The 13,059-nt window shown below is 42.0% G+C and overlaps 1 protein-coding gene across 1 annotated transcript; it reads right to left on the bottom strand.

The window, feature by feature from the left end:
• Positions 1-319: 319 nt before the first annotated feature.
• DLX3 (distal-less homeobox 3) lies at positions 320-7,632 on the bottom strand. The gene is made up of 3 exons (XM_069952196.1): positions 7,222-7,632; positions 3,614-3,804; positions 320-1,264 (listed from the first exon to the last, which is right to left on the bottom strand). The coding sequence occupies exons 1-3, from the start codon at positions 7,547-7,549 to the stop codon at positions 965-967; spliced, it is 819 nt and encodes a 272-aa protein (XP_069808297.1). The 5' UTR covers positions 7,550-7,632; the 3' UTR covers positions 320-964.
• Positions 7,633-13,059: the final 5,427 nt, after the last annotated feature.

The following is a 13,059-nucleotide window of genomic DNA, read 5'->3' as shown; positions in this document are numbered from 1 at the left end:
CATGTTTCTCTAGTGTGAAAGGGGCATAAATATTTTAAACTACTACACTCCAAAAAAGTAACAAGGGCTCTGATTGGTTGCTGTGAATGACAAGGTTACCACCCCTGAGGTACATGAGACCTATCGAGTTCTATGGTGTGAAAAAATAACCATTCATCACCACTCAGTTGCATCTTGACCCATAGAAGACATCAGGATTATATCCTATAGGTATCCTATAACAGATTTTACATTGGGGGAACCGGATCATCTACACCTCTGCAGTTGGCCCTACCTACAGAACAACTTAAGATGTAAGCAATAAAGACCTTAACCACGCTTGAAAATCTGCTGCTTATTCAGCAAAATGCAATAGTTTAATTTGCATTCACGCATTAACATCCTCATGCCACCCTCCTTGTAATTCTGACATTTAATCCCCTCCTATTCCATACATTTCCCCCAAAAATATTACAAAAATAAGTTAAAATTGCCTCCTGAATTCTCATTAAATATGACAACGTCGCTTTGTGTGGTGGGACCAGGACCCATCTTGACATACAGGTCCCATCTTGACATACAGTGTCCCATGTGTCTCAAGAGTCTTGAAGATCCTGGAGAAGTTCTCTATCACACTATGGCGACAAAAGTATGATTCGTTCTTGTGTTGGGTTGGCTAGAAAATTATGGATCTCCTGATGATAGACCTTTCTATGTCCGGCTGAGGAATGAGGTCACATAGGAAGTGGTGGACCTGCGTCCATAACAAGTCTTTCCATTTTATGGCAATCCATAGGCCTTTGCTTGGGGGCTTTAGGTGGATATTGGTCCTTCAAAAATATCTTACAAAATTGTTCTTTTTTTACCAATGCCACATAAATAGAGTCTGTAGCCCAAATACAAGACATAATACACTCTCTTAGTCAAAGCTGAAGAGGATGCTATATGTTTACTCCATCTGAACTAACTTCAATGTCTCTGTCACTTAATACACTGTATTAGGTGGAGGTTGGTGTAGAGCGTCGGGGGGCTGTAGATGAGGTCCTGGTTGGTTTTGTTGGTTATACCATTGGTTATAGTTCTCAAGATAGCTTGGGGATGAACAGTGAGGAAGACTTTGTTGCTGAGGGGTTCTGCTTCTACTATGTTCCCACATAGGTGGAGAAGAAGGAGAATTGCAAGCCATCGAATCACTGTTGTTGGGACTGTGCTCCAATCCGGGACCCTCACCGTTCTTGTAAAGTTTCTTGAATTTTGACCTGCGGTTCTGGAACCAAATCTTGACCTGGAGGGCAAAAGTAAAAACAGAATTATTATAAGATCATCCCAGATTGTACAAATTGTGAAAAATGTTTGGATGGAGGCAATTTATTTTGAAATTCTCAAAAATTTTCATGGGGTTTATACATTCTTATGTTTTTGTAGTTTTTTTCCTCCAATTTTCGAGAAAACAATGATATCTGAAATGACTTTCTATGAACTGTACAAGATAGAGTGAAATGCTAGACACGAGGTAGCACAGGAAAAAAAAAAGCAAGATCACTAGAGTGTCCTCGATGTCCTTGGACCTAGCAGGACTCTCTTCTTGTCGGTGATAGATCCTTCAGATGTAATCACTTGATGTTCATGTTTTTCTGGGAAGTGTTTTGCTTTCGCTCTAGATCCTTCCTACCCCCACACTCGCTCTACACCTCTGTCCCGATTTTCCCCCGCCCTGTGACTCATCCCAAGCTCTTCTCCAAAAGGACCAAACCCAGTTTCACAGCAACATTGTGTTTTGTAAATTGGTATGAGGAAGCCTCAGGATACCACCTCCCTGACCATAAACACCCCACCCTGACATCTCCCACCCTTCACTATACCTCAGTTGACTCTTTACAAAAAGGACAAGGACAAAATTCATCATGCATGTTAGTGACGCGTTGACAACATGCACAGATTTCCAGCCATGGAAATGTGTATGTGACCAATAGGCTTTCACTGGCTTTCATAGGTTTAACTGGACAACCTTTAGCAGACTGGGGTCTTCTGACTCCAGCTATTACATTCCAGTATAACGCATCTTTTTAGCTGGACACATCCAGTGCAGTCTACCACTTAATTTTCAAGGTCCTTTGGCATTCAGTAGTGTCTCCTGATAAGGGTCATGGTGCACATGCCTCCTTCTAGCTTCTATATACCTTTTGTTGGCTTTAGACATGAGATTTTTGTTGGCAGATATTACTTATAGGATCCCGTTACTCTAATACTTACCGTACCTGGGCCAAACCCTTTTCCCTATACAAGCCTTTGTTTTCCCCAACACTTTAAAGAACTTTAAAGAACATCCACCTTGAGCAAACCAAATATGCACGTGAATAGGGGAAACTGGCCTAATATTTGTTATAGTGTGGTTTAACTCACTATCGCTCTCTCCTATTAACTCTGTATAGTCAGACCACTTAATGTCTGCTTAATGGTACAGACATCAGTACATGTCATGTTATGTATAGGGGATGGACGTTATACCAAACTTTTTGAGGTGTTGGGTTTGTTACAAAAAAAATAGCATTGAGATTTAAAGGAATTCACCGGGCAAAATTCATACACTGTGCTATGGGAAGTGTAGGGCTTAAGGGGGCAGAGCATGACAAAGGAATTCTAAGAATACAAAAAAGAGAAACTTTGTCATGCTCCACCCCTTCAGGTCTTGTCTTAAGGTACCTATACACCTTCAATAACTGTCGACCAAACAATTGCCGTCTGACAGTTACCTCTCCTGTCCTCCCCACACATGTGGATGTTTGGCCGTGCACCCTATGGGGCTGGGAGGGGTAAGCTGCCAGGCACTGGCTTATCTTTCCAAGTACGGCGGAGCAGTGAAAATTCTCTATACTCGACCCCTATCACCTCTGACATGATCTGTCGGTGGAGACTCAGGAGGCCTCAATAAACTATATAAAGTGTATTGGGCCTTTGGGAATCATACAGTAGATCAGTTTCATCAGATAGTTGCACATGTCTTCTATGTTGTCACCTGTGCGCATATATTATGCAGGAACATTAATCTTCCTTTAGCTTTGCCAGGATTTGGTTTTCTGTTTTTGTTATGCAATGCCCATAAAATACCCGGCGCTGTTTATTCTTGTGCCAAAGCCTATTACTTTGATGTGCAGGATTATTACACAACCAGCCGTGTTATTACATATTTGACCAAAACCAAGGCTCCTCGGAGGTATCTGCATGTCACAGCGCACAGATCCCTATCTCTCTCATTCAGGGGCGTAACTAGAAATGGCTGGGCCCCATAGCAAACTTTTGATTGGGCCCCCCCCCCCCGACTGACCACTAAACGGTCAAGTGAAGTCATAACTACATAACTGCTAGCTGTGGTCAGGAGTTAAAGGGACATTTGCAAAACCCAGGAGCCCAGCAGGACCACCCGATGCTGCAAATGATGACGGCTCAGGGGCCCAGTGTATTGCAGGAGCAGGCCATGGGGCCCCCTGATGCGGCGGGCCCCATAGCAGCCGCTATGGCTGCTATAGTGGTAGTTACGCCCCTGCTCTCATTGTCATGACATTGTTTGCCGGGGCACATCTCTGTTATTGCCATGTAGCACAGTGTGTTATTATATACTGTTGTTTGTTATTACCTGTGTCTGTGTTAGTCCCAGCTGAGCCGCCAGTTCTGCTCTCTCAGGTAGCGCCAAGTACTGGGCCTTCTGAAAGCGTCTCTGCAGTGCTGCAAGCTGATAACTAGAGTAGATAGTCCTCGGTTTTCGGACCTTCTTTGGCTTTCCATTGACCATTCGTACCTCCGTTTCTGGTTCCTCCTTTATGGAAACTGCAAGGAAGATATAGGATGTTTGAGAATTGATTTTTTTGGACTTCAATCCATATGGTTGACCCTGTCGTGACTTAATGATTGTGTATTGGATATTGGTCCTTCAATAATATCTACTTTCCTGCAACAATGTACCTTCATCACTATTCCCCTCCACCCCAAAAAAGTAAAGCATAACTTAAATTTATCCTACAACTGTCTCCTCCTAACATCTACCTCTTACACGTTATTGGGCCTGTCTACAAATGCCGGACATGTCCAGTTTATATTGAGCTTACAAGTTTGGCCTTCTCCTTGATGTTACCTATTCTAATATTTCAATCTCCGATCATCCATTTTTAAAGAATGACCTCCTCCAACCATGACCACCAATGTCTCCATGAAGGCAACAAGAAACCTAAGTTTACAAAGTGATGCACTTTCTTTAAAGTATGTGCACCTCCTATCTATTTATGTCTCTTTAGCCCCTTTGTCTCCTAATTGGCCCTGCCTGTCTTGAATACCTCTCAAGTACTGTGGGTCATTGTCTCAGTATATCTTAGGGGCACATCTGTCTACCATCTTTTTATCTCAGTCCTGAGCTTCAACAGTTTTGCCGAAGGCATGTGCCTCACGAGCCTCAATGGTGAATACAGTGTTGACATCAGTCCAAGAGCCCTGAACCCGGAGTCTCCATAAGGCTTGACCACTGTTCGTTTCTACAAAGTCTATTGTTCATCATCTTTTCCAGGGTCTACTGATCAAAAGACCCTTGAAATGAGGGGGTATGGGCATACCTGAGAATGCAACCCTGAAGGACTTGCCTATAGAATGAGATAGGTAATTACTTTGGTCCATCTTCGACTTTGTGGACTTGGTAGTCTTCTAGAATTCGGCATATCAAAACTATGACCTAGTCTACAATTAACCTTTATAAAGAATAAATATCGTGAAATTCTTAATATTAGTCCCTCATCCAATACAATTTGAAATGACCACCATGGTTTAACCTCATACTAGAACACTGGATCATTTTAAAGCAAAAAAAAAATCTTAATATGAAGATAGTATAACATTGGAGAGACATGATGGCAATGTCCTTGAGAAGATTTCAGCTCACCATCAGTCACGGCCAAATTATAATTTGACATTATATATTAAGTCTATGTGTGTAGGTGGTAGACAATGCCCCTATAGATGCATAGTGGCCCCTTACATTTAGGCATAAAATTTCTTAAAGTTGCCAATGTGAACCCATATTCTTGGTTTAAAGGTATATATACATGGACCCTATTAGCTGATGAAAACACTGAGGACCCAGACATACTAAACCGAGAGACACCTCAGTTTTTAATACTGGTAGAGACAGACGGCTTAGTCATAGACAGCCTGGATATAAGTAGCGACACTCAACCTGCCTAGCTTTAGCCAGAGACAGACAGTCAGGATATAAGAAGATCAAGTCAAACAGCTTGGTTGTCTTCGACGTTTTACACACCTTAGATGTACAGTAGATAGACAGACAGCCTGTATATTGGCAGACAGGTAAACAGGAGCTTGGGATTAGAGAAGAGACAGGAAGGGAGGGACGTGGTACATCAGAGAATATCTGCAGTAAAGGTAGAAATTCACCCTGATTAAAGTGGCAGACAGAAAGGCAGCCAGACCCCCATAAGCCCCTCTCCTTATAAGCGGCTGTCAGTCACGCACAGGTACGGAGCCTTAAAAATGATGAAAGACGTCGTCTATGTAACAAATCCCCTGTCCTTTACAGAACCAACCCAGCGTCTATAATGAACCCCCCCCCCCCCCCCCCCCCCCATACAGCTATAGTTTTATTATGTAAAGACAGTACATAGGGACACATTTTAGGGTCCAGAATTCATATATATATATATATATATATATATATATATATATATATATATATATATATATAAATAAATAAGTGGCTATGAATTGTCCCTTCTTGTGAAGCCACCTTAAAAAAATTACCTCGTATAGAAGATGTTTGCTATCCCTGTCAGTGTGTGTATGAAAGAGTGGTGTAATATCCACTTTATATATCTACATATATTTTAATTATTAATTATATATATTTATATGGTTTTTGTGACTTTAATCATAAAAAATGGCAGTAGAGCTATGTTAGTTTTGTATGGTGGTGACCAATGGTCCCTGCGGCCTGCAGTTGTCAAAGCAGGCTGGGAGTTGTAGTTCCACCACCACTGGAGTTAGGTGATAAAGGCCGGACCGAAGCCGAAATCCCAGTGCTATTGACAGATGTGAACGAGTCCTAATTTTACCTGGGCCAATATGTGGGTTGATGCTATTACACTTATTATTTTCTTGCAGTCCCATATTCATTCCTTATAAAACTATGTATAATAAGAGGTAATAATCCCACATCTCCAGATGTGAACATGGAATTATTAGGGTAAAGGAAGCCTATAGAAAGTAAAGAGTAAAAACTGAGCCGCATCAGGATGTTTTCATCTTGTGTCATCTATTTTGGCTGCCTGTAACTCTCTTTCCTAGAATCCTTTCCTCTATGCTCTCTTTTACTTGCCCCCATCTCCTGCCCCTGCCCCCTCTTAGCATCAGGGACTTTCTTCTAAGTGACTTTTTAGCCCACTTGTTCCTCCCCTAATATTTGCAGATGCCCCTCTTTCCTTTGCCCCTCTTACCCTTATGTTCCCTGTCTAGCCCCTTTGGCTTCTTGCTTGCCCTCCTCTTGTATGATGCTCACATACAGTGTGTCCTCTCTTTTGGTGCCCACACCACCGTCCATCGGCCGCTTTTCCTCTTCTGTTTTCCCATCACCTTCTATCTCCCGGACACTTCCATTCCTTATTCAAACAGCAGAGAGGACTGCAGGTATAGTTTCTTCATTGCTATATGTCACTTTGTGTATTACATAGGACTGCAGGTATACCTTTTGCATAACTATATATCACTTTTTTGTATTACATAGGACTGCAGATATGGTTTCTTCACAATTATGAATTACTTTTGATATTACATAGGACTGCAGGTATACTTTCTTCATAACTATGTGCCACTTTTTATATTACATAGGACTGCAGGCATACTTTCTTCATAATTATGTGCCACTTTTTATATTACATAGGACTGCAAGTATACTTTTTTTTATACATATGTGTTACTTCTGGTATTACATAGGACTGCAGGTATACCTTCTGCGTAACTATGCGTTAACTCTTGTATTAAATAGGACTGCAGGTATACCTTCTGCCTAAGTATGTGTTACTTCTGGTATTACATAGGACTGCAGGTATACCTTCTACATACGTTTGTGTTACTTCTGGAATTACATAGGACTGCAGGTATACAGGTAAGAAAGTAAAACTCTGACTCTGCTTCATTGTAATATTCTCAAGACGAGAGGTATACATGTCAGTTCTCATCTCTACATACCTGACTCTGGAGCTGGGGCTTCCCGGTAATGTCCATAGGAACGGTATCCACCTCCATACTGATAGTCGTCCTTGGGCATAAAGCCCTCCGGTCCCACCAGTCCACTCAGGTTGAACTGAGGATGATGGTGGTAGTTGTACGGATTGAGCGACTGGGAATACGCCTGGCTCTGGTAGTAGTCGTGTTGGCTAGTAGCCATTGGACCACTGTAGTAGCCCATGTCTGTGGCAGTGGACTCGGGTAGGGTGGGCGAGTCCTTGGAGTGGCAACTCAAGGAGGTGCTCAGGTCAGTCAATACGGCCATCTTCTTCTCATAGGTCCCACTCATGTTATGTAAAGAAGACGAGAGATCCCAACAGACCTTCACACACACATCCCTGCTGAGCCCTTATGCACTTCTCCCAGTACAATAAAACCAAACCAAAGCTCCACAGACCAGTTCTACTCCATAATTATAGGGTAGAGAAGGGAGGGTCCCGCATTCCTATTGGCTCCAGGAGGAAAGCCTTCCAGGCAAAACAGATTTCTAAACCAGCTCTATATTTATGGCTCGGCTACTTGTCAGTACAAAAAGAAGAAAAAACACACAAATACACATATAGACACACACACACACACACTATATATACATATATATGTGTATACCGGAGCAAATGTTTATAGAAAGTGCCAACGGGTTAGTGTGTGGGAGCAAGGCAACCAACTATCTAAACATATCACATATCCACAAGACAAATGTAGCAGAACTAAAGTTGTTGTTTAACTGTTCCCTTAACCTGCATGGGGGATAGCAACGTGATTTTACAGAGTTGGCTCTGTTACATCTGTGGCACACACTATCCTATATATAAACGAATGGTATGGATCCTGTGCCCATGTATAAACGTACATACATAAAAACAAGCATACATATAGAAGTGCTATATAAATGAATAAAATAAAGCTATGTTCTTATGTGTTAATTAGGATCGATACATATAGTAATAATAATAATAATAATAATTATTATTATTATTATAATAATATTAATAGTTTTATATATATATATATATATATATATATATATATATATATTACAGCGCTGTACACAGATTCTCATCTAAATTCAGTATATTTGTGGATGGACATCCATGACAGTAGGAAGAACGTACAGAGTTAGAATCAAACCCAGGACCCCAGCGCTGCACTACCGCTAACCCAGGGGTAAGGGACCTTGGTTCTCCAGCTGTTGCAAAACTACAACTCCCATCATGCCTGGACAGCCAAAGCTAAAGCTTTGGCTGTCCAGGCATGATGGGAGTTGTAGTTTTGCAACAGCTGGAGAGCCAAGGTCCCTTACCCCTGCGCTAACCCCTCAGCCAGCATTGCTGCTGCATTCACAATAAGGAAAGTTTCCTCAAAGTGACATCTGATTATCCAGACAGTCTGGTAATCTGGCAATCTGCTGCATTTAGATTACTATATATCCCTATCTACATTTAATTGAAACACCGTGGGGTCCAAGTGTTAACTCAGACCCCAATATGTAGCTGTGACGTTTAGAAGAAATTCTCTTAATATTCCAATAATCCAGCATCTATAATAAATGCTGTTGATGCCGGATTAAAGGGATTTTCACTTTCACACTGTCTCATGTGACTAGATGTAAATGGGGGGGCACATATTTTTGCGGAAGTGACATGCTCACCCACTAGGTCAGGCCAGGCATTGTGTACAGGCATGAAGCTATGTTCGCTTTTGTTGTGTATGTGCGGTATGTACCTGGGCGTATGACATATTGTGCCAGACCTGCAGACTGTAAAAATGGCTGTAGGGCTGTAGACGTTTCCATGGACTCCTCTGACAACATTGTGCGAGTGTTGTGAAATGTAGATTTACCCACATCAATATTCACTATACCACAAGATCTATCCGCACTTAATAAATGTAGCATTGTATGCATAGAAAACCCATCCCATTTAACCCTGAGTCTAATTACCATATTACCATATTACCAAATTACCATATCTTAAAGGGGTTATCCAGGATTAGAAAAAGCACAGCTACTTTCTGAAATAGCGCCACCTCTGTCCTCGGGTTGAGTGTGGTATTACAAGTCACCTCAATCAAACTAACCCTGATCTTGAAATTAGTCTTTTTCTTGTGTAATCTCTTCTATAATCTGTAAGTAACAAGAAGGAGGCAGTCAGATGGCAGGGAGTGACACATGACTACAAGATCCGACTGCACATGGCTATGTTTGTAGTCTGTCACCATGGAGATAGAAATGTCTGTAGACAAAAAAACTATAGATTTGCTAAATATTATATTATATATAATTATAAATATTTTATATTTTTTCACAATAGCAGTCAGTGGCAAACATTAACTTGACAAAGTGAAAAGTCAAAAGTGTTTATTGGTCGGGGTCTAGGAGCTGAGACCCTGACATATCAATAGGACCAGAGGGGAGAAGTAAGTGGCTGAGGGCTGTTTATCCCCCACAGACAGCAAGGGGAAAGGGCACCTAGCACCCATTGCAAGTCCTTTTAAATCTAACGGCCAGTGAGCGGGGGGTTGGAATGGGGGTCTCAGCACCCAGACCACCAACCACAAAAACATTTGATATGTCAAAAATCTTCTGAAATGGCAGGGACACTATAACATGTCTTTGAAAATGTTAAGCTAATCTATCCTACATGTGTAGCCTCTAGGCAAAAGGAGAATGGGAGCCTTCATTTGTTGCTGCTGATTCAAAGCCAGTATGCTACCTTAAAGAAGAACCCTATCAGGACATGGACATGATACCTGAAATGTTCTGCTGCCACTGTACATCTTTACATTATAAAAGGTACTGAAGTCTATACTGTAGTGTCTTCCATCTGAGGATCTGCTGCCCTCTAGTGGTAGATGTCCAGGATAACACATAATATTTTTATATTCTTATTGTAGTAAATGTTTAATTAAAGGGGTAGTTTACCAACTGGTGCCAGAAAGTGCCAAAGATTTGTAATTTACTTCTATTCAAAAAATCTCAAGCCTTCCAGTTCTTATCATCTGCTGTAGGAAGAGGAAGGGGTATTCTTTCCAGTCTGGAGAGCAGGAGAGGTTTTCTACAGGGATTTGCTACTGCTCTGGACAGTTCCTGACATGGGCAGAGGTGGCAGCAGAGAGCACTTTGTCAGATTGAAAAGAATATACAACCTTCTGCAGGACATGCAGCATCTGATAAGTACTGGAAGACTTGAGATTTTGTAATAGAAGTAAATTTCAAATCTCTGGCAAGTATAGTATACATATAGTGTATATATATATATATATATATATATATATATATATATATATATACACACATACATATATATATATACTGTATATCTTTATATGATAAATGGGAAAAGGTGGAAGTTTAGGGTTTTTAATATATGTTTTAAAACTTCAATTTTAAGCTCAGTTTTTTTTTTCTCTTTTAGCCCTCCTATAACTCGAATTACTGCCACTGCATATAGAGAGGGGTCAGCTCCTGCAGACCTACATGTCAAATGCCAAAAAGATTGTATATGTCAAATAATCTGTAAACAGCCCCATCTATTGTTTATCTGAGAGCAATTTATACATGAGCGCCACCTGCTGGAGTATGTAATATTACCTGTAGGCTGGAAACAATTTGATTTGTGTTTGCTGTATAGTTGTAAATCTGTGACATATATTGGTATCATACTCATCTATAGGTATTTTTTACTTTGGCCATGGTCTGTGCTTTTAAGAACTCGTAGATATAAGGATCAGCTTGTCTCGGACTACGTCAGACACTGGCTGCAGGGCCAGGCTCTGGAGAGAACAACCCCAGGATACTATGCTCTGAGTCACTCTATTCTGGAACCAAACTAATCTGGACCTCTCTACCTGGCCTCTCCACCAGACTTATATGCTAAGGCCCGGACTTGTTTCCTGTTGGTGGAGCAGGCACCTTATAGGTTAGAAAAGGAGGGAAACTTTTGCAGGGCTGTGATAGGCCCAGAGGTAGGAAGGCGGCTGGCAAGCTTCCTCTCAAGCACTTACAGTCTGTCACATGTGCAATTAACTCTTTCAGCATCCTTTATCATGGCTCACTATAGAACAGCGCTTCTCAAACTTTTTCTATTGGAGCCTCACCCAACAGACCAAGACAATGCCTGGGCCTAACCAGACTGAACAAGAGGGTGCCTGGGCCTCACTATCTGTAGTGAAAGTCCATTTAAAAGCTAAAATAATGCTAGGGCTATGCGCAGCCCGATGAGCGGAATACAGATAGGGATGAAGCGCTTCGCTTTGTCCTTACTGTATATTCGCTCATCTCTAATTATGATGTTCTGCAGTAGATGAGGTGTGCAGTATGAGGTTCTGCAGCAGCTGAAGTTTAATATAATGTTCTGCAGCCGCTGAGGTGAGTATTATGAGGTTCTGCAGCAGCTGAAGTGTAATATAATGTTCTGCAGCAGCTGAGGTGTGTATTATGAGGTTCTGCAGCAGCTGAAGTGTAATATAATGTTCTGCAGCAGCTGAGGTGTGTATTATGAAGCGCTTCGTCCCTATCTGTATTCCGCTCATCGGGCTGCGGTGCTTTAAAGTGTGCGCTGCTCTGTGCCGCTCCTTCCCAGGTGCTGGAAAAAGATGCATCCCATCCTGGGAATCTTCTCCCAGTTTCTCAGGACGGGATCCATCTTTTTTCCATCACCTGGGAAGGAGCGGCACGGAGCGGAGCACACTTCAAAGCACCGCAGCACGATGAGCAGAATACAGATAGGAATGAAGCGCTTCACTTCTTCCTTACTGTATATTCGCTCATCTCTAATCATAATACACACCTTAGCTGCTGCAGGACATTATATTACACTTCAGCTGCTGCAGAACCTCATAATACACACCTCAGCTGCTGCAGAACCTCATACTACACCTCAGCTGCTGCACAACATCATAATACGCACCTCAGCTGCTGAAGAACCTCATATTACACCTCATCTGCTGCACAACATTATATTACACTTCAGCTGCTGCAGAACATCATAATTTACACCTTAGCTGCTGCAGAACCTCATAATACACACCTCAGCTGCGGCAGAACCTCATACTACACCTCAGCTGCTACAAAATCTCACAATACGCACCTCAGCTGCTGTAGATCATAACACACCTCGGCTGCTGAAGAACCTCATAATACACCACAGCTGCTGCACAACATTATACTACACTTCAGCTGCTGCGGAACATCATAATATACACCTCAGCTGCTGAAGAACCTCATAATACAAACTTCAGCTTCTGCAGAACCTCATCATACACCTCAGCTGCTGCAGAACATCATAATACACACCTCAGCTGCTGCAGACACTCATAATACACACATCAGCTGCTGCAGATCCTCATAATACAAACTTCAGCTGCTGCAGAACCTCATCATACACCTCAGCTGCTGCAGATCATCATAATACACACCTCAGCTGCTGCAGAACATCATAATACACACCTCAGCTGCTGCAGATCATAATACATCTCAGCTGCTGCAGAACCACATAATACACCTTAGCTGCTGCAGAACCTCATCATACACCTCAGCTGCTGCAGATCATCATAATACACCTTAGCTGCTGCAGAACATCATAATACACACCTCAGCTGCTGAAGATCCTCATAATACATCTCAGCTGCTGCAGAACCACATAATACACCTTAGCTGCTGCAGAATCTCATAATACACACCTCAGCCGCTGCAGAACCTTATACACCTCAGCTGCTGCAGAACATCATAATACACCCCAGCTGCTGCAGAACCTCATCATACACCTCAGCTGCTGCAGAACCTCATAATGATGTAAAGTG

The sequence above is a fragment of the Dendropsophus ebraccatus genome, chromosome 14 (genome assembly GCF_027789765.1).
Source record: "Dendropsophus ebraccatus isolate aDenEbr1 chromosome 14, aDenEbr1.pat, whole genome shotgun sequence".
NCBI classification, from domain to species: Eukaryota; Metazoa; Chordata; class Amphibia; order Anura; family Hylidae; genus Dendropsophus; species Dendropsophus ebraccatus.
Note: the sequence above shows the minus strand (reverse complement) of the source record. Positions and strands in the feature narration are given on the sequence as shown.